Source organism: Lagenorhynchus albirostris, chromosome 13, assembly GCF_949774975.1.
Source record: "Lagenorhynchus albirostris chromosome 13, mLagAlb1.1, whole genome shotgun sequence".
Lineage (NCBI taxonomy): Eukaryota > Metazoa > Chordata > Mammalia > Artiodactyla > Delphinidae > Lagenorhynchus > Lagenorhynchus albirostris.
In genome coordinates this window covers 69,026,502-69,049,583 of record NC_083107.1, presented here as the reverse complement: position 1 = coordinate 69,049,583, position 23,082 = coordinate 69,026,502, and the positions used below count along the sequence as shown (strand labels likewise).

The window sequence follows — 23,082 nt, the reverse complement described above, 5'->3', positions numbered from 1 at the left end:
GGAGGCTGGGCAGACAGGAGGGGGACACTGGGGTGATGAGCGGATGGGTGGTCCCACCACAGGGAAGTGTGGGTCCTTCCTTGGCCTCTGACACCCCCGTAGCTTTGTCCAGCATCCTGTTACCGTTCTCGTCCTCGATCTCGGAGGGCCCTGTGAAGACGCGGTTGGACACCTTCACTCTCCCAGGGGGCCCGAAGTGGGGGCCGTCCACTTTGCCCTCCTTGCAGAGGCGGGTCAGGATCTGGCTGGGCTTCATGGGGTCCCGCCAGATATTGTAGCCGTGTCTGTCGGAGGAGACACATGGGCTGGGTGGGGCTCAGGGTGCGGCTGGGCCATCCCCAGGTGGTAGATGGTCCTGGCCGGTTTCCTTAGGTTGGCCGTTGCTCCGTGTCAGCAAGTGAGCCCTGCCCTGCGTTCCAGGATCAGCTGACACACCAGGGCTGCTGCAGGCTGATCCCTCCTGCCCTGGGCTCCGGCCCACATGCTCAGTGTCCCAAGGATGAGTATCCAGTCTCCCCCAGGGCAGCCCGCACCATCCCCCCACCGTGTCCCCTCTAACGGAACTTCAAAAACTCCCTGAGGAAACTGATAACACAAGAGGTTAAGGGCCTTGCCCAGGGTCACGCAGCCTGGCAGTGGCACAGGGCGGCCAGATCCTCAGCGCACTCTTCCTAGCGCGCTTCTGCCTCTCCTCCCAGCCCGCTTTTCTCTCCTCATCTTGCTTCCTCTGTCCTGGAATCCCCTGTCTCTCTCCTTGTCTTGGAATCTGCAGTCCTGGCCCCTGAAGGCTGAGCCCAGAACCTGGCGGGGTGGAGGCCTGGCTGGGACAGAAACCATAACATGTCCACCTTCCCAAATCCCACGGTCTGCATCTTGGTTTTGGAGTCAAGGTGCAGTAGGTGCGCCCTGCCCCGCCCTGCCCCACGCACGTGGAGTAGGTCTGGGCGATGCCACAGGTGGCGCGGTGCTTGCTGTAGAAGCGGTTCTCCAGGTCGATCTTGGTTTCCCCAATGAGGTCGTCGGTGCCTACCAGATCCCAGTCGTATACGGCTACCGTCAGCAAGGATTCCATGGGGAAGGAGGCCTCAATGTCAAAGGACCTTGTGGGACAGGGTTGGGAGAAGGGTTGAGGGTTGGGCTGGGGTAAGGTGGAGTAGGAGGTGGTCTGCTCTGGGGAAGTTGGGGCAGGTGGAGTGGGACACCAGGAGGCCTTACTTCCCAAAGATGGGGTTGAGCTGCTTGGAGATGTAGTTCTCCTTGTCACGGATGTCAGTCTTGCCTAGCCGGATGGCGATGTAGGGGTCGGCTTTGCCATTGATGTCTGCGGGGTGCAGGTCCGTGGCCTGGGATGGGAGGGGTGCTCCTGAGCAGGGCCCGGGCACCTTCATCTTCCAGTGTCCCTGCCCCTCTCCCTGATGGTCCCATGACAGTGAGGGGCAGAAGCACGGACCAGGGGCTTGCTGTGTGACCCTGGGCAAGTCCCTGACCCTCTCTGGGCCTTGGCTTCCTCCTCTATAAAGGATGGTACTAGACCAGCTGACCTCCCTGGTGTCTTCCAGTTGGGGGCTGTCAGTCTGTAGCTGCTTCAGCCCTTCCTGGGCGGGAGGACCAGGAGCCTGGGGAAAGGATGTGAGGGGCCTCTCACCCGGACCACGTAGACCCGGACCAGCACGTTGATGGGGTCGTTGCTGGGGATGCCCTGGAACATGCCATAGGTGGGGTCATAGCCGGCTTCCCGGGACACGTCCTCTGGGAGTGGCACTTTGTATACGCAGAGGGAGCCCTGGGGTGAGGCAAGAGTGGGTCAGGGTGCAGCTTCCCGTGGCACAGGCAGGGGTGGCATGCAAGATAGCCAAGAGCACTGAGGGTCTGCGCCCTGCTGCGGTGGGGCCGTAACCCTTTAGCTGTGGTGGGGCCGTAACCCTTTAGTTGCTGGGGTACGGAGAGTCAGGGGTTCTGGAAGGAGTGGCTGGAGTGGGGGGGGGCAACTCTGAGGGGGGTGGAGTGGGGAGGTGGGTTTAGGGCAGATGATCTTTATCAATCAGCGTGGAAGTATTTTTATACTTTACCAACCGGGTTGGCTGACAGTTCCACCTGGCTGTCAGCCCCGGGCTTGGGCTGGGGAGAAGAGCTGGTGGGGGGCTCAGGACTTAGGGCCCACTTGTGCTCCCTGCCTGACCTTGAAGCGCCCCACGATGCGCTCCTCCTCAGTTGCGCCGTCCTCGTTGTCCCCCGTCTTGCCCCGAAGCAGGTTGAACGTGTGCAGCCAGTCCTCGAAGCTGTCGAACTCTGACTCCAGCTCCTTGGGGTAAACCTGAGCCAGGCCGGGCTGTCAGGGGGTGAGGCCGGTCCACTGGCCTCTGTCTTGCCCCCGGTGTGACCCTACTTTCTGGCTAGGTCTGCTCCCAGACCCTCACCTTGAGTTCATCAATCTTGGGTTTCTTCTTCTCAGGGGCCTCCGACCCTTGGCCCGGGCCTGGGCTCTGGGTTCTCTTCTTCTTCTCCTCCTTTGCAGCCCTTGACTTCTCCTTGCCCTTCATCAGCCCCTTCAGGCCTGGCCAGAAACAGACAAGGGGGCAGAAATGATGTGGCAGGAAGGCCTGGGCTGGAGACCCAGCTCTGTCGCTTTGCTAATTTAACTTGCAGGTCTCTGTGTGCTCATCTGTAGAAAATGCAGACAATGCTGCCTGGCATGCCCGCCTCACATGGGAGCAGGGCACCAGTATGCCAGAAATGTGCAGAGCCTGTTGCGTGCCCTTTGACAGAGAGGGGCGTGGAAGGAGCTTGGGTCTGGTGCCAGCTCACTGTGCTCTCTGGCCTCAGTCTCCTTGTCTTTAACATTAAGAGGATTGTTCTGTATCAGCATTTCCCAAACAGCATTCAGTGGAACACTAGGTGTAGGCGTTCTTGGAATGCTTTAAAAGAAAAGATATATGTGTGTGTGTGTGTGTGTGTGTGTGTGTAAAATAAGCTGGGGAAATATTTTATTATGTCTTCCTTTTAGAGATTTATAATAGCATTTGTATATTAAAGGCACTGAGAAGTCCCGCACCAAGGGACCTGTTTAACCCATTTGACCCCAGAACCCTCTTTACCCATTAATAGTGTTCCATGGAAAAGGTCTGGAAAATACTGAATGGGGTGAGCTCTGAGATCCCTTCCAGCTCTGATGTTCTGTGACTCTAAATGTCTGTCCCTCACTGTGGCTGCTGAACTGGTCAGAGTAAAAGCCACTCTAGATAAGGGCCTCAGCCTGCTCTCTGGTGCCCAGGGATGCCTGGTGATATCTGCTGTTGGCTGCTGCAGCTGTGAGGGCCCATGGGAAGGGGAAAGAGAAGCAGCTGGTGTGACAAGCAGGGGAGCCACCCATCTGGGGGGCTGGGAGGGAGAGGCAGAGATCCAGGGCTCCAGGGCTCACCCTCAGTGTTGTCCATCTCCTCCTTCTCCTCCAGATCAATTCCTGAGGCCTCTTGCTGTTGAAGTTGCTGCCAAAAGATGAGGTGAGGAGGAGGGAAGGTGGGTTTCCTAGGGAGGTGTTTGTTGAACCCACACTGTGGTGTCAGACCAGGATTAAATGCTTAGAGGCAGAAACTCTTTTCCATTGGGTTTCAAACCCATGATGTGCTTAAGCGGGTTAAAAAAAAGTTTATGATGTGTACAATGTGACTTAACTGTACTTAGGGGTTATGATTCTTTAATTGTGTATGATTGAAAAATATGTGCTCTTTAATGTTGCTTCTTAGTGGTATGATTATTTTAATGTAGAAAAGTATAACTGAATAAGAAAATGTGCCTTATTTTCTTCAGTCAGTACACACTGGACACTAAATCATTGTTTCATCCAAGGTGTCACCGCCACCTGGTGACAGCCTGTGCAAATTACAGGAATAGACTCGAGACAATGGGCAGCCTCTTGGAGCTCCAGGCTGGCCAACTTGAATCGAGGAGGTGTTGGTGGGAGAAGATACTACTAGGTGTCCCCCAGTTATCTGCTCTCCTCCTCTCTAAAAGTTTTTGGCACACAGCTACCTAGCTAAAGATTACATTTCCCAGCCCCCCTTGCAGCTAAGTGTGGCTATGGGACTAGATTCTAGCCTGTGTGAGCTGAAGTGATATGTGCAGCTTCTAGGCTGGGCCCTTAAAAGGAAAGGAGTATGTGTCCCCTTCTTCTCTTTACCCTTCCCGTGGACTAGTATTAGGACGTGACGGCAAGCCATCTCTAACCACACAGATGCCAGTAACAAGATGGCAGTGTCTTGGTCCCTGACCCCACTGAATCACCATACCAACCTTCTTCTTGTTCCCATCAATCTAACTTGCTACAGCAGTTTAACCTGTGCTCTAACATGGATAGTAAACATCACACACAACTCAGGTCATAGAAAGGGCCCCCTGCCCAGGCCAAGGCGTCACCTCTTTCATGGTATCGATGGAGGCAAAGTACTTGGACCACCAGTCCAGCATGCTCTCGTCAGGCTCCTCCTCCTCTGGTTCTTCCGAGCTGCCCTTCTTCTTCTTCTTCTTCCTCTCTTTCTCCTCATCAGCCTGCAGGGTTGGCTAGGTCTAGAGTCCTGCCTACATCCCTGCACCCTGGCCATTCCCAGAGACCTGAACAATCCGGGGTTCCCCCACTCATTCCGACCATCTGCTCCAGGAAAGCCCTGGGCTCCAGGAGGCTCTGTGGGGCTACCGACATCAAGGTCAGGGCCTTGTTTTATGGAAGTGGATGTCACGGCCCAGAGAGGGTCATGACCTGCCAGCATGAGCCCCCAGCCAAGGCAGGACTGCCTCTCATGGGCCCTGCAGTCCAAACAGCTCTCTCCCTCTGCCTCTTTGGAGGGGTGAGATGGCCGGGGCATCAGGGGGTATGGGGTGGCTCGGTCCCTGATGCTGTCTTCCTTGGTCTGATACCCTATGTAGTACAGGGTCTTCTCTCCCCAGAGCCCCCCGGCTGGTCCCCACACTCACCACATCCACCTTGATGACGGCATCAGAAGCCTGCAGAAAGGAACCAAGGAGACAGGGACAGACTTAGCCACTGGGGCCGGAAGTGGTAGGTAGCGGCTGGCCAGGGAGGGTGGAGGAGAGGGAGCCCAGGCAGGGATGTTCCCTGTGTCGTGAGCGCCATGCTCACATGGCCAATTCTGGGTCTGTGGAAGGTCTGCCTCGAAGTTGTTTCCTCAGACCTTCCAGGGTGGTGGTTTGCAAACTTGGCTGCACGTTAGAATTACTGGGGGCTTTTAAAAATCATCAGTTGCAGGGCTCCACTGAGTCCAAATGAGGGTACTGGGCACCAGGAGAGTTGTAAACTCCCCAGATGACTGCAGTGGGCAGTCAGAGTCAAGAGGGGAGGCGGACACGGCATGAGGCTGGAGGTCAGTAATGTTGGCTGGATGAAGGACAAGTGCCTTAAAAAGTAAGTGGACACAAAATTACACAGCTGAAGAGGAACCTGGTGAAAAGGGCCCCACCGGAGTCCAGGGCCTGTGGGACGATGGGGCAGCGCAGGTGTGTGCCGTCCTCTTGGTTCACTGATGGCCTGAAACCAGGGGGCTTCCCCACCCCGGCCCTGCCTCCAGGAGGAACAGGCTTCTCAGGGAGGAGCTCAGGAAGCTGGAAGCCGAGGGGGGTGTGGCATCTCCAGGTGTAGCCCCAGAGCCCCTGGCAGTGCCATCCCAGGCCTGCAGGCCAGGCCCCGGGCCTCGACTCCTCCCCTTTTCCATGAGCCATGCCCCGTGCTAACTCAGCCTGCTGGCTGGGACGCTATGGGGACCCGGATGATGAGGTAAGGAAGGATCCTTTCAGACCGGACTCAGATCTCAGAGGCTAGGAGACGCCCCTGTGCTGTGTGACGCACATGCAGTCAGGAACGGGATTTGGAGAATGTGGTGGGAAGGAAGCCTGCTTCCCACCCCTCTGTCCTGTCTGGATTCAGGATGGCCTGCTCCAGGCCAGCCTCCATCCCGCCGTCCCCTGCTGACGCCATGTCCGCATCCAAACACCGAGGTGACAGGTCTCCTTCTGGCAGACAAAGAGCCCCGGTCCCAAAGCCAGGAGGAATAATGAGCTTCCACCTGGAAATCCTGCCCCAACCCACACCTTGGGAGAGTTGTTTGTAAATGGCTGGGAAGGAAAACCGGGGACCCTCTGGAAAGAACACTGGTGTTTGCACAAGGAATCCATTGCCTATGGTGTCGTTTGTTGGAATAAAAATAATTGCAGGCTATTACTTCACACGGTTACTGCTCTGTCTCTCATACGTGTGTACCACGTGTTCATGCACATGTGCACACACACGCGCAGAATTGAGAGTCTCGCCTTCCAGGACAGTATAGGATGGGGCTGTGCGTACGTGCAGTCAGGGTTAGCCCTGGCCCATCGCACGCCAAAGGAGGAGTGACTTAATGTGTCGTCTTGTGTGCGGGGTGGCCCGGCTCTGGGAAAGTGCCACCTGCAGTTGCACGTCCCCAGCCAGCGTGGGGCTGACCCCAGGCGCCTTACCGCATCCAGCTTCACCACGGTCTCCAGCTTCTTGACAGGCACCTCTGGCTCCATGTTCACCACGACCTCCCCTGTGGGGTGAGAAGAGGGGCCCCCACTGTACAGCACACGGCGGCCCTGGAGGAGCCCGCCTGGACAGAGAGACGGACAGACAGACGAGGAGGAGCAGGCGGGACCGTGAGAGTCAGGGGTGCTTGGAAGGGCCAGAGGCCTAAAGCTGATTCTAGAGCTTTCCAGGGGAGAGGGAGGAGGTGAGCCAGAGAGGAGGGTGAGGCGTGCTGGGTGACACAGTGGAGGCCGGGGGGCGGGGGATTCGGGGGGTTGGGATGGGGGGGTCCTGGGTCTTCTCCAGGAACTGGCTGAGGAAGCCATCTGCCCTCAGGCCCTCTAAGGACCCCTGGGCTCTGGCCTTTCTGGCACTAGAGCTTGGGGCCACCCTGGGCAGCCTTCCTTGGCCCCCAGGGCGGGACCTCCCTCCTGGCCTCCCCGGCCTGCTTAGAGATGGCCCCAGGAGGAAGCCAGGTGGGCTGCCCTGTGAGCCGGAGGCCCTGCGCTGGGCCTCAGGAGCGCCATACCCGAGGCGTTCCAGGTGGCGGCTGAGTGGTCCGGGGGCCGATAGATGAAGCGCCGCAGGGAGCTGACGGTGTGGGAACCGACCAGGGTGTAGCGGCCGAAGGCCCGGCAGTCCACCACGCGGATGTTCAAGGGCGGGTGCAGGAGCTCGTTCTCCGGGAGGTCCTGGGGGTGGGGCAGGGACTCTGAGCTCAGAGAAGGGGCAGAGGCACCCAGCTCTGCCCAGGCAGGTCCCGGCCCACACTCACCACTTCAAAGCACTTGACGAGGGTGCTGAAGTTGGGGTTCTTCTTGTAATTGTGGATCAGGGACGACTGCACCCCCTTCCCCGCGCACTCGATGTCTACCCGCGGCCGGTCCACCTGGGCCAGGTTCACCCGTTTCAGGTCCCGCAGACCCCAGAACAGCACCTGCGTGGGGGGGCGGTGGGGGGCGAGGACAGCCCCTCAGTAAAGGGCATCAGCTGCGGGCAGGCAGGGCCACTCGAGGAGGAACCGGGCTGTGGGTGGACCGTGCATCAGGAGGGGCAGGGCTGGGAGAGCCGAGGAGGGGCGGGTGTCCTGAAGGCGCTGTGGGGTGAGGGTGGGTGTTGGGGGCAGATGGGAGGGCCAGGAAGGGTCCTGGACTGTGGCAGTGTGACTCAGTGCAAAAGCGGCAGGCGCCGGACGGTCGCGAGCCTGGGTCTGCTACTGGCCCCTGGGTGTGACCTTGGGCCAGTCACTTCTCCTCCTGGGCCTTCAGTGTCCTTATTTGAAAACCGGAGCATGACCTGAGGTTGCTGAAGACCCCTGGAGTTTGATGCCAACAGTGTAATGCATGCCTATGACCCTCATGGAGAGAGAGTGAGGGGGGCCAGGGAGCAGAGCACAGCAGGGCCTGTTCAGGGCAGGGCTGGGAGGGGCCGGATGGAGTCCTCACACACCTCTATCCGGTACTTGCTGAGCACGGGCCGGATGCCCATAGGCACAGGCATGATGGGGCCTCGGTCCATGTCCACTGGGCCATTGATGGGCGGCAGGTCGGCCTTCCCTGCTGGTCCAATCTGGGGAGTGGGGGACATAGTGTCACACCCTGGGGAGCCCGGGGAGAGGGCTCTCTCTCCCCATGAGTTATCTGGTATGTGATCTGGGGAGACAGGGAAGGCTGAACAGCCCAGGTCCCCAAGAACCACACCCCCAGCCCCCTGGCCTCACAGCAGGATGGGGAGGAGAAAGGCCCCTGGCCCAGCCCCCTCTTTCCAGCAGCCCCACCTGCAGCAGCTCGAAGGCGGCCAGCAGGTCCCCGGCCGTGGCGTTGCCGCGGTAGATCTGGTAGTACTCGAGCTGGGGCGGGAAGCGGGGCGGGCAGTATGCCTCGTCGGCCATCTTCACCAGGGGCTTGGCAAAGGTCCGGCCTATGAAGTCGGTTTTGCCCTGATGCGACAAACAGCCAGGGTGGCCTCTTGGTGCTTGAACTGACCAAACGTGTTCACACCTGGGATCTCATTCAGTCCTCACCACGGCCCCATGTAGTTGCAGGTGTGATCACCCCATTTTACAGATGGGGGAAACCAAGTCTCGGGCTAGCTCCAGGCCATGCTGGCAATGAATGGCAGATGCAGGACTCAGGACTACCTCTAGTCCAGAGCTCACTCAGGGCACCCCAGTAGCTGAGGCGGCTTGTAGGAAGTGGCTCCCCAGCTCTGGAGGGGTCACCCTAATCCTCCACTCCCTTACTCCAGAGCTCCCATGGAGAGCTATGAGGCTGTTACTGACTGTGGTAGGTGTGGGCAGGGCTGGGGGGGCCCTCAAATGGGGGAAGGCTGGGGACAGCAGGCTTTCGGGGCACATCTGGGTCTGAGCTTGGTCTGTCTGTGCCGGGAGGTGGGACGCCCTGGCCTGTCTCCTCGCTGAGGCCCCAGAGGCCCACAGCATCGGGAAGGGTTTAGGCTGCAGTGACAGGGCAGGAGACACCCGGGGTCTCCTGGAGGGGCTGGTCAGCAGCCCAGACTCCCAGCTTCCCCGGCAAGCACCCTGGCCAAGGGGCTCTGGGGGTGGGCTGTGGAGGTGACCGCTAACGCAGGTGGAGTGCGGGGGAGGAGGCGTGGTCCCTGGTGCCAGAGCCCACCCATACCATGCTGTCCTGGTCGTAGATTTCGATGACAATGATGGGGGGGTCGTCCCGCAACTCATGAGCTTCGCCATAGAGCTCCAGGTTGTCGAACACCAGCATCTGGTCCCAGGTGGGGCACAGGGTCTCATTCAGCACCTGCAGCATGGAGGGGGGGCACAGGTAAGCGATGGTGGATGGGCAACACCCGAAGAGGAGTCACCCCCAGTCACTGTGGTTTCAAGGGGACGCGGGAGCACGAGCGCCATGTCCCCTGACTCTTCTGGGAATCTTAAAATGAAGGCTGATGTGAGGTCTGCTCCTGACCCTCTCTCCCAGCCCCCCGCCAATGTCTTCCCTGTCTTCTGTGTGGCCTGGGCCTGCAGTTATCTGCCAGGCTTCCCTCTAAGGATCTGGGGTACTGGCTGGTCTGTTTCTCCAGGTCCCAGAGGCTCCCAGGCCCCCTCCAGTGCTCTCAAAGCCAGAGCCGCGCCCTCCTCCCCGAGGCCCTCACCTCTGTGCACTGACTCTGGTTGATGAAGAAGACACGGGCGAAGGGGTCTGAGAGACCGCTGCTGTCGGCGGCAAAGAGGCTGCGCGCTTGGTACATGTGGGCGCGGAGCTGGAAGGCCTGCTTCTCTGTGGGGGGAGCAGGCTGAGGCTCGGGGAACAGGCCACCCGCCGGTGCCCTCCCGCCCGGGCCCGGGAGCCCTCGCTCACTGGTGTAGACCAGGCTGATGGGTGGGACGGCGTGCAGGCCCGCGCCCTGGGCCGCCTTGACCTCCTCGAAGCCGCAGGGCAGGCCGCACAGAAAGTCCTTGCGCTGCTTGCTGAGGCCCAGCCACAGGTAGAGCTCCAGCTTGGCCTGCACCGTCCAGCCGGCCGAGCCGAAGCCCCGCTTCCCTGGCAGCTGGCGGGGGGGCGCAGGGTCAGCTGCCGGAGCCCACGGGGTGAGGAAGGGGCAGGAGGCTGGAGGAGGCTATGGGCAGGTGGGCCCTGCCCTCCGCAGCCGTCCCGCTGGGCTGTGTGGTGCGGAACACAGGGCAGAAGGGCACGGGCAGGGGGGGACCCGCCACCCCTTTCCTATTCTCTCCAGCTCTTCTCTGAGCACCCCGTCAGCTCAGGCCAGCTGGACCCAGGGGTGGGGGTGCTGCTCCCTCCAAGGGGAGGTTGACCTCTTGAAAAAGCGCAGACCCCAGCCCCTCCGCCCCCAGTCTTGCTCCCCTTCCGGCACCTTGAGGAAGAGCGTCTTGACCTTGGCGCAGTCCTTGCCCAGCTCGTCCTCCACGATGGAGAAGAGCAGGTCCTTGGAGGGCACCCGGGCGTAGGCGATGCGCTTGTTGTTGCTCATCATCCAGATGAAGACGTCGGGGATGCTGTGCTGAGGCTGGGGTGGGGGCGGGGTGGGCGCCCAGTAAGGGAGAGGCCCTGCCTCTTGGCCAGGCCTGAGCCCACAGAGGAAAGGACCCCGGCGCTGGGTCCTACTTCTCCTCCCACCGACCCAGCGGGAAGAACACGGGACAGGGTGAAAGGCTTGGTCTCTCCTGTCCCCCAACGGCTGTCAGAGCTGGAGGGGCCTCCTGGATGGTCTGGCCCAGCCCCTCCCAGGCAGCCCCCCTTCCACCACCTCGGATCACTCTGGTTTGGGGCTGGCAGGGGGCGCACCTCGTCTGCCAGGAAGCGCAGCTTGTGCAGGAAGTTCTGGCACTGCCTCAGCTTGTCCCGCACCGTGTGCCGCTTCACCTGTGCCCGCAGGGTCTTGGCCTGCTGCCCCATGCTCTCCTGTCGGCGTTGGGGGTGTAAGTGGGGCTCAGGTCATGACGCACGATGGAGGGTCTGGCCCTGGGGGCTGTGACCTCAGAGACAGATGTCCCCCACCTCGGGTTCCCTTTTCACCTCCAGACCCTCCCTCCGTCCCCGGTGTGGTCCAACCGCATCCTCACCAGCTCCCGCATGCAGGATTTGAGGCGCTCCCGGTCCAGCCTGGTGCAGGACCAGTGGCCCTGGTCCTTGTCCGCGAGGGAGAGGAAACGGCTGGGAGGAGAAGAAGCAGGGCTTAGCAGAGCCCACCCGCCAGCAGGAGGCGTGCAGATGCCTCCTTCTCTGCAAACCCCCCACTTCTGACCCCCCACTGGCAGCCCTGCCACTTACTAGCAGCCACAGCTCAGCTCCTCCAGGACGCCCCGCAGTCGACGCTCAGGGTAGGACTTTTCCGTTTTGATCATCTCCTGCACATCGTTCAGGCCTTCTTCCTGTGAACCAGGAGTGTGAGCCACAGCCCCCTCAGCCTCCCCAAATGTCTCCCCCATTCATCAGGGGGATGAGGGGCTAGCGCCTTAGGACCTCCCACGAGCGCCATCTCTGGACTGTCTCGCCATCACAAGGAAACACAAATTTTCCACGTTCTGTTTTCAGAACCTGAAGGAAGAAGCCACCTCTGGGCCATGAGTCTGTGGTCCTGGTGGACCCACAGGGGTCGGACAGAACTCAGGGCTAGATGCAGGGGGTGGGGGAGTGCAGGCCAGAGACAGAGGGGTTGGCCAGTCACCTCCAGGGAAACCCGGGGCTGGATGGGCCAGGGTTCCCAGACTCCACTCCGGGCAGCCCTCAGGCTCTCCACTGCTCTTGGGACTGGGGCGGGGACAGGAACACAGGTTCTACTGGGGCCATTCTGCAGTTCCTCTCCCAACCCCACGGCATGCTGCCAGGCAGACAGGACTTGTGTGTTGCAGGGGAGGTGTCCAAGCTGGGCGAGGCCCTCTGAAGCATACGCCCTCCGCCTTTCCCCTCCCCGCCGTGGCCTGGCCCTGACCAGCTTGTCTGCGATGTGGTCTATGATGTTGGCATTGTAGAGGCGGCGGCGCTGGTCCGGCCACCAGCTCTTGATGTAGATGCAGGGCTTGCGCTCCAAGTAGGGCAGATAGAAGTAGTTCCTGGGGTGGGAGCAGGCGGGAGGTTGAGGACTGGGCACCCGGGCAGGTGGGGGTGGGGCAGGGCCAGGCCGTGAGAGGACGGGAGGCAGCAGGCAGGGCTCCCAGGACCCTCTGTCCTGGCCGGCTCACCTGTCGGTGATCTGGGGCCGCATGGGTGGGCTGGAGGAGACTGAGGCCAGGTCCCCACCATCCTCAGTCTCGTCGTCACTCAACTTCTGGATCAGATCCACTTCCTCCTCATCCCCAGGCTCCTTCTGAGGCCGAGGCCGAGGCCGCTGGGGCCGAGACAGGCCATCGACTTCGTTCCCATAGTTGCCTGGAGGCAGAAGGGGGCACCCGAGGGCCTAGAGTCCTTTTCCCACCAGGCCCCACCCTGCCCTCCAGTCCAGGGGTCTGTGGGAGGGAAGGGGGAGAGTCAGGGAATGGGGCTGGTGCTCACGATAGAACACTCGCCAGAGGAAGGGGCCGTGTCCTGCACTCCTGCAGAGGTCTCGCTAGGAGCCCTGATGACCACTGAGCTCAAGGTCCAGCCCAGGACGCGGCCCGTATTCCCACTCTCTCCTCTCCAGTCCCATGAGGGCCTCGCTCCCTTCTGCAGGGAGGGCTTCTTCCCTCCTCGTGTCCCTAACGCAGCCTAGCCCTTAGGTGGAGCTGAGGCCGACCCTGTGGGGCGTGTGTCCTCAGGTGCAGTCGCTGTATGTGGTGTGGGTGCCTGAGGACACGTGAGGGAAGTGGTCAAAGTTCCCCGCCACCCCCAGGCTGTGGAGCAGGGCTTGGCAGCCCCCAGCCCTGCGAGCCCAGCTCTCACCTATGGTGACCTCAAAGGTGATGGGCTTGTCTCCATTTTTCCGGTCGATCATTGAGGCCTCCAGCAGGGCTCCAAATAGAAAGAATTCTTCCATTTTCCCCACGCAGCTCTGTGAAGAAGGTGGTTCAAACCCTCCGGAAAGCTTAACGGTGTGGGGGGTTGGGTCTGGGGTCAGGCCTCCTCCTACGTCTTACAGACAGGCCCTTGGGGCTAACCCAGCTGTGGAGCTACGAGCCCCGACACTGAAGGCCCAATTCCTTCGGCCCTCCAGCCTGTCCCCAGAGGAAGGGCTGCTATGTTCAGCACAAGGACAGCCACGGCCAGGAACAAGGCAGAGACAAGGCTCCACCTTGGGGCCTCCGGGGAGAGCACAGGCACAGGCAGTGGGAGGGGACAGAGTTCCTCCTGCTTTCTGGGGAGGGCGGCCCCATCCTGGGGTCTGGCCCCCTGAGGCAGGCAGGAGGGACACTGGCAGAGGCCAGGCACAGGCTGCCGTGGTGGGAAGGGGGTTGAGCGGGGGGCTCTGGAGGACAGCACAGTGCCCTGGGGCCTCACCTCGGAGACGGGTGTGGCCGGTTCCACCTGCACCTCCGTGGAGCTGGTGAGCTCAGGGTTGGAAGTGTCCAGGATCTCCACCGCCAGGCCCAGCATGAGGCGGGCGCGGAAGGACACGCCCTCCCCCAGGCCCTCATTCAGGTCCTGGTGCTCGTCCAGCAGCGTGTAGTTGCGCGTGGAGCCATACATGTTCACCCAGGCGGGGCCCAGCGTGGGCAGGAAGCCTGCGGGCAGGGGGCAGAGGGCCGAGGGGCTCACTCGGGTGGGGGGACCTGTTTGGGGGCTCCTGGCCTGTACCTCCTGGTTGCTGAGCTGAGGACCTCGTGTCTCGCTCGGGGAAATGTCTGAGGCAGCAGAGGGCCTGCGGGCAGCGAGGCTCACAGGGGCTGTGGGGAGAGCAGTGTCTGCTGCGTGGGGCTGGCTGTGGGGTGACCTTGTCACTTGCATGGGACACTTTTGTGTGTCTGCTTATTCTCTGCGGGAGCCTGAGCTGGCCGTGCCTCTCCACATACACACACGTCCATTTCTGTGGAGCAAAATCATGCCCCCTGCTTCCTGGAGCCTGTTGCAGGGGACGTCTGTGATCTACTTGAAGGACAGATGCCAGCACCTCCCCAGCTCCTCAGCAAGGCCTTTGCCGTCTGTGCGTGCCCCGAGGGTCTCACCTGCTTCTGCAGACCCCTCCCCTCCTCTCTGAAGGCCCTTACTCTCCGCCTGTGCCTGTTAAACGCTCTTCCTCCACCAAGTACCCCCATTTCCTAGTCCCAACTATTTTTCTCCCATTAGGATTTGTTATGTCTCGTGTGTAGCACGGATTCAATTCTGCCTTAAGAGTTTTGTTTGGTTTCTGTTCTGCCTAGTTTATAAAAAACATTATAGCATTTAAAAAACTGAGATATTCTTCCTATAACGTAAAATTCACCATTTTAAAGTATGCATTTCGGCGGTTTTCGTGCATTCACTATGTTATGCCACCATCCAGGACATTTCCATCCTCCTCAGAGGAAACCCCGTACCTTTCAGTGGCTCGTCCCAGCTCCCCTCCCCCCAGCTCCTGGCAGCCACTCGTCTACTTCCTGTTTCTATGCATTTGCCTATTCCGGACATTCCATACAAATGGAATCATGCAATCTGTAGTCTTTTGTGTCTTCTGTCTCAGGTTTTGAGCATTTGGTAGCGCACCCGTCTCCCTCATCCCCAGGGGAGCACCGTGAAGACCGGACGGATTCCTCCTTGTTCTGTATCCCTGGTACTCAGCTCAGTGCTCTGGTCCTACAAGTCTGTAGATAGGTACTATGACAGCAGTACACGCATATATGTACTACATATGTATATATACACATGTATATAATTACTATTATTTTCATTTTACAGATGGGAAAACAGGCATGAAGGTCACGCAGCTTCTAACTGTCAGAGCTGGGGTTCAAATCCAGGCAGCCTGGCTCAGGAGGGCCCAGGCACCTCTGTGCAGACGTGAACCATGAGTGTCCACCCTTCCCTGGAGGCGGGGGCTGTTGGCAATGCCCTGACCATGCCTGGCACCTTTCAGGCAGAGGTGCGGGATGGTGGTGGTGTATGGGGGGTTCTCATTTATGCTACCCCTTTAGCCCCACGTCCCACCCCCGGTCTCCTGCTGCTGACCTTTGTCTCCGTCGTTGGAAATCTTGCGCAGGTCAATGAAGTGGGTGCCGATGGCCACGTCGTTGACCTTGTCTGAGTCCCGGATCTGTACCTTCATGCGCTTGCAGAGCGGGGGGAACAGGTCTGTAAAGACCACTTGCTCATTCCACAGTGGCTCATAGCTGCTTTTCTGCACTGAAGTCTTGCCCTGGTGGGAGGGAGCGAGGGTTAGGGCTTGTGTACGTGCATGAGTGTGCATGTGTGTGTGTGTGTGAGTGTGTATATGTGTGTTATGTGTGTGCATGTGCTGTGTGTGTGTGTACTTACCTCCTCACCCTTCCCCACCCCAGCCTCTCTGGCTCTTCTCCCTCTCAGTGCCCCCCTCCTCTCAGCTCTTGGTGACCTGGGGGCAGTGAGGAATCCCTACGGCCCAGTCTGGCCTCGCCCCCCCAGCCCCTCTGAGCTAGAGCTCCCCTCATCTCTCTCTCCTCACTTCTAGAGGTGACTCACCAAGGTGACAAAAGGCCAGTCTCGTGGCTTCTGATTTTGCCTCACATCCGTCCCCAGGACCTCACACCCAACCCCTTGCACCTCTGGTGCCTGTCACCCCAAGCCCCAGCCTCCTGCACCCCAATACCTTCTGGCCGGCAAAGAAGACTTGCACGTAGGGGTCGACCAGGTCCTTGTTCTCACCGATGAAAGCCTTCTTCATGTTGGCCATCAGGCTTGTGTTCATGCGGGGCAGCCCCTCTGCTCGGTAAATCTTCACATAGAACCGGGCCCACTGGCGTTCGGAGGGCACGCCCTCGGGGAGCAGCAAGTTCCTGCCGGCACATACGCCAGGGCTGCGGTAGCCAGCCCCGGGCACCCCGCCTCCTGCCTCAGCATCTACATACCCCCGGGGGCCGGGACAACAGGTGAAGGACGGCTGAGAAGGCCCACACTAGGACTAAGAACACTGGAGTTTAGGGCACCTGCTGTCTTGTGATCCTGGGCAAATCTCCCCATCTCTCTAAGCCTCAGTTTACTCACCTTTAAGGTGGGAATAATATGATATTCTCTCTCAGAATACGATAAGGCTCAGATAGGTTAAAATATATGAGTACTTTGTAAACTGTAGCATGGGAGACCACTCTTAATAATATTATCCAGTTTTCTCAGCTGTGTGTCACATCTTTCGTCTCCTATACAAAAACCTCACAACTGGCCCCACTCTCCCTCCCTGGCCCGTGGAAGGCATGATTCATTGGATCCTGCACTTTTCCTCACTGAATGCAGATGAGGTCCCAGAATATTTCTCAACAACCACTGTCAGCTGCCTGGAACTGGTACAGGAAATAAAATCTCTTTGCTCTCCTGCGTGTAGACTCAAGACCCAGCAGCTCTGGGACTTTGCTTTTTTTTTTCCAAGTTTCTCACAGTCAGAAGCCTGGATGTCAAATGACTGTCACTCGTGACTGTCCTCTGTGAACCCCTGCCTGCCCTTCCTCAGTCCTTTCTGCCCCATGAGGAGAGTCCCCGGACACCGAGGCTGGCCTGGCCTCAGTCCTTCCAGGGAGAGATGGGCCATCTGGGCATAGGGGTAGGGAGATGGAGGGTGAGATCTCTGGGCAAAGTCCACCCTGGGGGTTCCCTTGGTGTTCCAGGCAGGGCTGGGCCGGGTCTCCAGGGGCTGGGGGAGGATGGGAGCCTCACCCCTCAATGTCTTCCTCTTCCGTCTCGTTGGCCTTGTGGGGCGTCTTGATGTTGTCCCCCTTGCCCACCACGGCGATGTCACACTTCACGTAGCCCTTCAGCCCCGCGGAGATGTCGTCGGGGTCCGACAGGATGGCCCACTTGTGGTGGAACTGGTGCTCTGCAGTGGCGAGGAGAAGGGGCTGCACCTGCTGGCCTACCCAGGGCGGCACCTGTCCTCGGGGCAGGCCTCGGAGCCCAGGTCACCAGGTCTTGGGGCCCTGGGGCCACAGCTCTGCCTGCCTCTCGGCCAGGGAGACAGAGGTCCCCGAGCAAGGGTGGCTGAGGCAAGGCCCTGCCCCTGGTCATGCACCCAGGCGTGTGGCCTGGCTTCAAACAGAGGAGCCTCCTAATTGGTTTCTCTGCCTGCAGCCCTCCTGCCCCCAACCCATGCAGTCAACCACCATGCAGCTGCCAGACAGAGCTCTCAAAGAGGCCCTCCCTCTCTCACTCCCCATTTCAAACCCACTTGAGGCTCCCCAGTACTTGGGGGAAAGACCACAGACCTCAGCATCCCCTGTGGGGTCTCCTGATACAGCTCTCCGCAGCTCGCAATGTTCACCCTCCGCCCGCCCACCCCTCGCCCCCACCCCGTGCTCCTGCAAGCAAAGCTGTTTACCCCTCTCTGAATAATTCATATTGCTCTTTCATACCCCCATGTCTTTGTGGCTGCTGTTCTTTAAGCTTGGAATGCCCGCATCCCTTCTGCCCCCCACCCCAACCCTCCACCTCCCTATTCACACTTCTGATCATTTTGTTCATGTGTCTCCTCTTCCATGCAGCCTTCCCTGACTTCCTCAGAAGAGCTGATCCTGGCCCCTTTCCATATGCACATCTCTTATCTCACTGTCACTGTGATTATCTACTTATTGTCTGTCTCCAATTTCAGACTGAAAGCCTCCCAGAGACAGACACTGGTAGTGTCACCCCAATACTCCCAGGAATTAAGACGGTGTGGAGGAAAGGACAGATGTCAGGAGAGGAGCCCACTCTAGGACGGATCTGCCCCTTCAGGTTGACTTTAAAGCTGTTTGCAGGCGTAGCCTGTACGAAGGGCACATCTTCTTCCTTGATTTTGTGTGGGCACTGGAATCTCCAGGGACTCAGAAGTTTCCTCTTCCCCTCCCTCCTCTTTCAACTTCTCCTATAGTTCAGACCTGTTGCCAGCAAGCCTCTGTCTCCATTTGGTTCTGTGAGATGTGTTCAGGACTGTGTGCAGAAATCGGCCTGTTTGGGGATAGGCCAGGCCAACTGTGTCTCCGGAGAGATAATGCCATTGTAGGGTCTGAAGAGACAGACCGGGATGGTGAGAGCGGAGTAAGCCATGTGCGTGAGGGGTCACTGGAGGCCGTCAGCTGAACTGGCGCATCTCAGGAGGAGGGGGTCATGTCCTAGGCTGCCCCAGAGCTTCAAGGGTCTTGCCAGAGTGGATGTTTGTGGGATGGATACATGAACAGATAGATAGCCAGATGGCTGGATGGGGAGATGGATAGTAGAAGACGGGTGGTAGGGTGCCTGGCTGGCCTAAAAGGTAGATGGATAGAGGGATGGATGGATGGCAGATGGATAAATGGATAGAAGGATGGATTAACGTACGGACAGGTGAGTAGGTAGATATGTGGGTGGGGGAAAGAATGTATGGGTGGACGGACAGATGTGTGAATGAATAGATGAACTGGGGAAATTTAGCAAGGAAAGAGAATAAGACTCAGGAGGGACATAAAATTTGTTTTCAGAGTTAAAGGCTATTTGAAGAGGGAGTGGATTTTTTCTTTCTGTTCCTTCAGAGAGAGATTGGACTGGATGTTTTTAAGGTCTCTTCGAGCTTGAATGTTCTATGATTTTGTGATTTTTATGTGTATAATCTTGGGTTTTCGGCTTAGATTTCCTGGTCTGAGTCATAGTTATAACATGCGCCAGCCAAGTGTCTACTAGGCTGAACATAAGGAATCGCCAGTTGGTTCAACCTAACAGTTTAGTGGCACCTCTGAGACACAACTTCTTTTAGCCTCATTTATCTCGTCTGTAGAATGGGAAGGAATGCTGATGTCTCCCTCACTGTTTTGTGAGGGTCAAATGTGATTTTCTGGGTGAAATTGTATTGTCACTGTCAGAGGGCCTAATGGGGTCCTTACTGCACCCAAGTGGCGGGTTCACTTCAGGGACGTGGGTGGGGCCCAGTGCCAGCTTGTCTGCCCGTGGTTCCCAAGCTGGCCGTGTGGCGAGTGCTGTCTGTCAGGCTGAGGCACCTCCTCTGTCTGGTCCAAGCCTCATCAGCCCTCTGGGCCAGGGCTTGGGGTTCCCTCACTAACCCCACGCGGTGTTGGCGTATGGGTTCCCCCAGAGCTGCTGAGCAGACAGCCCAGGCGGCTGTTCTCAGGCAGCCGGGGTCCCTGGACGGCTGGTCAGTGAAGGTGTTTTCAGGGCACAGTATCCCGCAGAGACTGCCCCCGCCCCCGCACTGGGTGTTGAGGACAGCGTGGCTCAGTAGGGACTCGAGTCACACGGCCTGACCTCACTGTAGACCAGCTGGGTGACCAGGGCAGCCCCCGCATTTCTCTGGCGCCCAGGCCCCTCAGCTGTAAAAGGGGGCCATGCTGCCGACTCTGCAGGCCTCCCGTGAGCCCCGCCGACTGGGCGCAGGTGGTCACTGCGACTGTATGCAGGCTGGGCACCCCATCGCTCTGCATACCTGAAGACCGTGTGCACTCACGGCCTCACCTGAGCCCAGGGCCCGCCAGGGTGGGAGGGACTGCGTGTCCCGGAGCTGACCGGCTGTGCAGCTACTCACCCGGCTGGGAGTACACGGTCCCCACGTCCATTTTGAAGGAGCCCACCAGGGTGCCACTGCGCAGCAGGTTCTTGGAGTGAATCACCTTCCGGGCAGAACCACCAGTCAGTCACCAGTCAGGTGGATGGGGCTGAGGCTTTCCGTGGGGCGGGGAAGGGCTGACTGATAGCGGCGCCATGTCACTCTTTCTGGGGATGTGAGCTTCAGGTGAAGCAGGAGGGCGCCTGGCAGGGCAGGGGCCGCTCTCTGAGGCTTAGTATCAGCCTCTGTGCCTCGCCTGTGCTCTGCTGGCTGCCAGGTACGCGTGAGCAGGCTGTACGCTCTACTGAAGGATCTAGCTAATGGGGCGAGAGGGGCCCACGTCCAGCCTGTGCCCCACTTGCCCGGCTGTGTGTCTGGGTGCGGGTCTGCCTTTTTAGGGTTGGCCCGCCGAGAGGGGTGCCCTTTTCAAGTCTGCACAGAGGTGCAGTTTGAGCTAAGAGTCCCGCCTGCCAGGGACTGCCCCCACTCACCGAGATCTTGATGATCTTGTCGAACATGACGTCAGGAGGGACATGGAAGTCGAAGACGAAGTACTGGAGGGGGAAGGACCCAGACTTGCTGTCACTTGGAGGGCAGGGGCTAAATGCCGGGCCCTCCCTCCTGACAGTGCCTGTCTGCACCCCGGCCATTTCCCTTGAGCCCCAAAGTTTGGATGACTGGTCCCCCCTGACCCCGGGGGAGCTGGGAGTCGTGTGGTCTTGAGCAACACATCTTCTGAACCTCAGCTTCCTGAGCTGTCAGACGGGGGTAATGAGGGCCCCCCTCAGAGTCTTGTTATGAGGCTTGATGAGATATATGTAAGATACGCTGTGGTTATATGGGTCCCACAGACATCACCATTAAACCACAACACTGCCTAGAAGATGCACCCCAAGTTTGGAGGTGTTTAAATGTAAACTAAGCTGAGCCTTGGAATTTAGAACCGATGCACCTAATCTGCTATAAATGTAAGTGCTGTGGGCGCGACCTGTCCTCTCCGGCTGGGAGCTGCCACTCACAGCTGCAGTGCCCACCCATCTGTCCCCGCCTCGGTGTGCAGGCGCTGGGAGCGAGGGTGCGGACAGCGAGCAGAAGGCCCACTGTTTTGGTGAACTTGTGGGCAGGGAGATGGAAGAAAGGTTGCCGAAGAGCTTGGAGTAAATGAGAATCTGCTCCTGGCTGCTGGAGGCTCACACTAGAGCATTGTGGGTAACAGCGCCAGCTTTAGAGCCAGAAAGACTGAGCTTTCACTGTTGCTCCAATCACCTCCCTTCCTGAGCCTCAGTTTACACCTCTGTGACGTGGGGATAACGAGCCAGGGCCGCCATGTGGGACTGCTCCGGGGCAGCATTCATGGGGTTGCTGGGAGGCGTGGTTTGGAATCTAAATGAGATGACCTGGGTCAAGCATTCAACCCAGGCATGCACACGGCCACTGCACAATAAATACCAACTGCTACGAAGCACTATGCCCAGATGATGCTGGTCACGGGGGACTGAAGCTCTGGAGAGGTGGGTGGTACAGGCATCTAGACACGCAGATGGTAACCGATGCCTTGAGGCTGGGGAGATACCCAGGGAGAGAAGGAAGGACAGTAGGAAAGAAGCAGGCCCAGAACAGGGCTCCAAGAAGCAGCAGCACTTCAGCAGTGGGCACAGGGAGTGATGCCAAGAAAGGCAGTGAGGAGAGGAGCTGGAGAGAGGGGAAGGCAGGAGAGTGGCGGGAGAGGTCCCCAGGGCAGGGGGCGGCGAGAGGATGGAAGGGCCGGCGCGGTCAAGGGAGAGGGAGAAATGGTGGATGTTGAGGTCCTTGATGTCTGGAAAAGGGCAATTTCAGGAAAGATGGGGCGCAGAAATGAGTGCAGGGATTAAGGTGAGGAAGTGGTGGTCACTAGGAGGTATGTGGGACTGAGGAAAGGCACAGCTAGGTGGATAGATAGATAGATGGATGCATGGATAGGTAGATGGATGGATAGATGATAGGCTTCTCGCTCCTGTCCTTGATCATAATGGTTCTTCATAGTTGTGCTTAGAATATGCTAGAGTGAAATGCCTTATAGACAAAAGGGAGTCAAAAGAAAAGCAAAGGCAGAGTTGGAGATGTTGAGTGGACGATATAGTGGTAGATTCTTCGGGATGTAGAAAGAGAAGGATTCAAGGCAATGGGGGGAGGTGGTTGTAGGCAGAAGGAAGATGACAAGTGTCTGGGACCGGACGCACCGAGGAGAGGTCTTGGCCTGGGCTGTGGACTGTCAGCTTGTTCTGGGGAGGGGGGGTGATGGTTATGAGCCCCCCTTCACAGGAAGACAGGTCCAGAGCCAGGCGGGAGGGTCAAGGCCAGGCCAGGTGCCGCAGAGCTGTGTCAGCCCTAGGAGAGCGAGCTAACTAAGCTAGAACTCTGCGCTGTCTGTGGTCGTATTCCTTGTATTTCCTGAACATATTTCCCTTTTGTGATTACTTAGAAATCTAAGTGATGTTGGTCGTTCCCACCTCCCTCTATTGTGTTTAGTTCCCATCAACTCAGAGAATTAGCGGGAAGCAGCACACCCCTGGGACCAGGGGGATAGTATAAAAGGAAGAGAAGAAAAGGGAAAGAAAATTCTAGCTTTGGGGCTGGGAGGAATCATGGGAGGATAGTTTAGCGCACTGGTTCTCCACTGGGGCCGATTTTAACCCCCGGGAGGCATTTGACAATGTCTAGAAACCTTCTTGGTTGCTACATCTGAGTGGAGGATTGCTATCAGAGGACTGCTTGTATCTAGTGGGTAGAAGCCAGGGACGCTGCTCAGTATCCGACAATGCACAGGACAGTCCCTACAACAAAGAATTACCTGGTCCAAAGTAGCCACAGTGCTGAGTTTGAGAAACTCTGGTTTAGAGGAAACAGAAATTGAATAAATCAGAGTTACTTGGGTTTGTGAAAAAGAACAAAAATATGATCAGGTGTAAATTTAAGATGATCCAAAGATGAGTGGAATAAGTAGTTTTAGCGGATATAAATGTAGAGTTTGGAAAATGGAACTAGGAAGTGTGCTGTCTGCACCCGCTCTGTGGCCAGGCTTGAGCTTGGTGCAGAGCAGATGCCCAGCGGATGTCTATTTCTTCGTCTGGGTAAGTATCCATTCAGCAAAGTGTTACCAAAGCCCTCTAGGTACATGGCAGGCCCCGGGCTGGGCTACAGCGATGCAGGAGACTGGGAGCCTCCCGGGTTAGACATGAAGAACCAGCTGCAACTTGGGGATGTTGTTGTCAGAGAGAGAGGAATGCCCTGACCTCTGACCTAGAGAGTGCAGGGAAGGCTACTCAGTGCAAGGACATTTGAGCTGGGCTCTGCAGGGTGAGTAGGAGTTTGCTGAGGAGCCACAGAGTGGGGGAGAACAGCTCTGTTTCCTTGGGAAGGAGGAAACCATTTGAATGAAACACGAGGCATGTGGGCCTGCTGCAAGGTGAGCCCTC

At 58.3% G+C, this 23,082-nt stretch overlaps 1 protein-coding gene across 2 annotated transcripts in view; it reads right to left on the bottom strand.

Annotated features, from left to right (window-relative positions):
- Nucleotides 1–23,082, bottom strand: part of OTOF (otoferlin) — a 90,512-nt gene that overhangs the window by 6,005 nt on the left and 61,425 nt on the right. The window contains exons 10-39 of one of the 2 annotated variants that reach the window (XM_060168588.1): nucleotides 20,119–20,181; nucleotides 19,607–19,691; nucleotides 16,777–16,936; nucleotides 15,719–15,905; nucleotides 15,103–15,289; nucleotides 13,459–13,682; nucleotides 12,904–13,012; nucleotides 12,225–12,411; nucleotides 11,975–12,095; nucleotides 11,314–11,414; nucleotides 11,106–11,196; nucleotides 10,828–10,944; nucleotides 10,397–10,549; nucleotides 9,883–10,072; nucleotides 9,677–9,801; nucleotides 9,187–9,321; nucleotides 8,325–8,486; nucleotides 7,997–8,116; nucleotides 7,323–7,484; nucleotides 7,077–7,239; nucleotides 6,502–6,632; nucleotides 4,969–4,998; nucleotides 4,414–4,545; nucleotides 3,419–3,485; nucleotides 2,418–2,554; nucleotides 2,180–2,314; nucleotides 1,646–1,783; nucleotides 1,216–1,343; nucleotides 930–1,100; nucleotides 124–284 (exon numbers count right to left, since the gene is read on the bottom strand). In XM_060168588.1, coding sequence (XP_060024571.1) covers nucleotides 124–284; nucleotides 930–1,100; nucleotides 1,216–1,343; nucleotides 1,646–1,783; nucleotides 2,180–2,314; nucleotides 2,418–2,554; nucleotides 3,419–3,485; nucleotides 4,414–4,545; nucleotides 4,969–4,998; nucleotides 6,502–6,632; nucleotides 7,077–7,239; nucleotides 7,323–7,484; nucleotides 7,997–8,116; nucleotides 8,325–8,486; nucleotides 9,187–9,321; nucleotides 9,677–9,801; nucleotides 9,883–10,072; nucleotides 10,397–10,549; nucleotides 10,828–10,944; nucleotides 11,106–11,196; nucleotides 11,314–11,414; nucleotides 11,975–12,095; nucleotides 12,225–12,411; nucleotides 12,904–13,012; nucleotides 13,459–13,682; nucleotides 15,103–15,289; nucleotides 15,719–15,905; nucleotides 16,777–16,936; nucleotides 19,607–19,691; nucleotides 20,119–20,181 — 4,072 coding nt within the window. The remainder of the gene's footprint in view (nucleotides 1–123; nucleotides 285–929; nucleotides 1,101–1,215; nucleotides 1,344–1,645; nucleotides 1,784–2,179; nucleotides 2,315–2,417; nucleotides 2,555–3,418; nucleotides 3,486–4,413; nucleotides 4,546–4,968; nucleotides 4,999–6,501; nucleotides 6,633–7,076; nucleotides 7,240–7,322; nucleotides 7,485–7,996; nucleotides 8,117–8,324; nucleotides 8,487–9,186; nucleotides 9,322–9,676; nucleotides 9,802–9,882; nucleotides 10,073–10,396; nucleotides 10,550–10,827; nucleotides 10,945–11,105; nucleotides 11,197–11,313; nucleotides 11,415–11,974; nucleotides 12,096–12,224; nucleotides 12,412–12,903; nucleotides 13,013–13,458; nucleotides 13,683–15,102; nucleotides 15,290–15,718; nucleotides 15,906–16,776; nucleotides 16,937–19,606; nucleotides 19,692–20,118; nucleotides 20,182–23,082) is intronic. The other variant, XM_060168589.1, reaches the window with a different exon arrangement.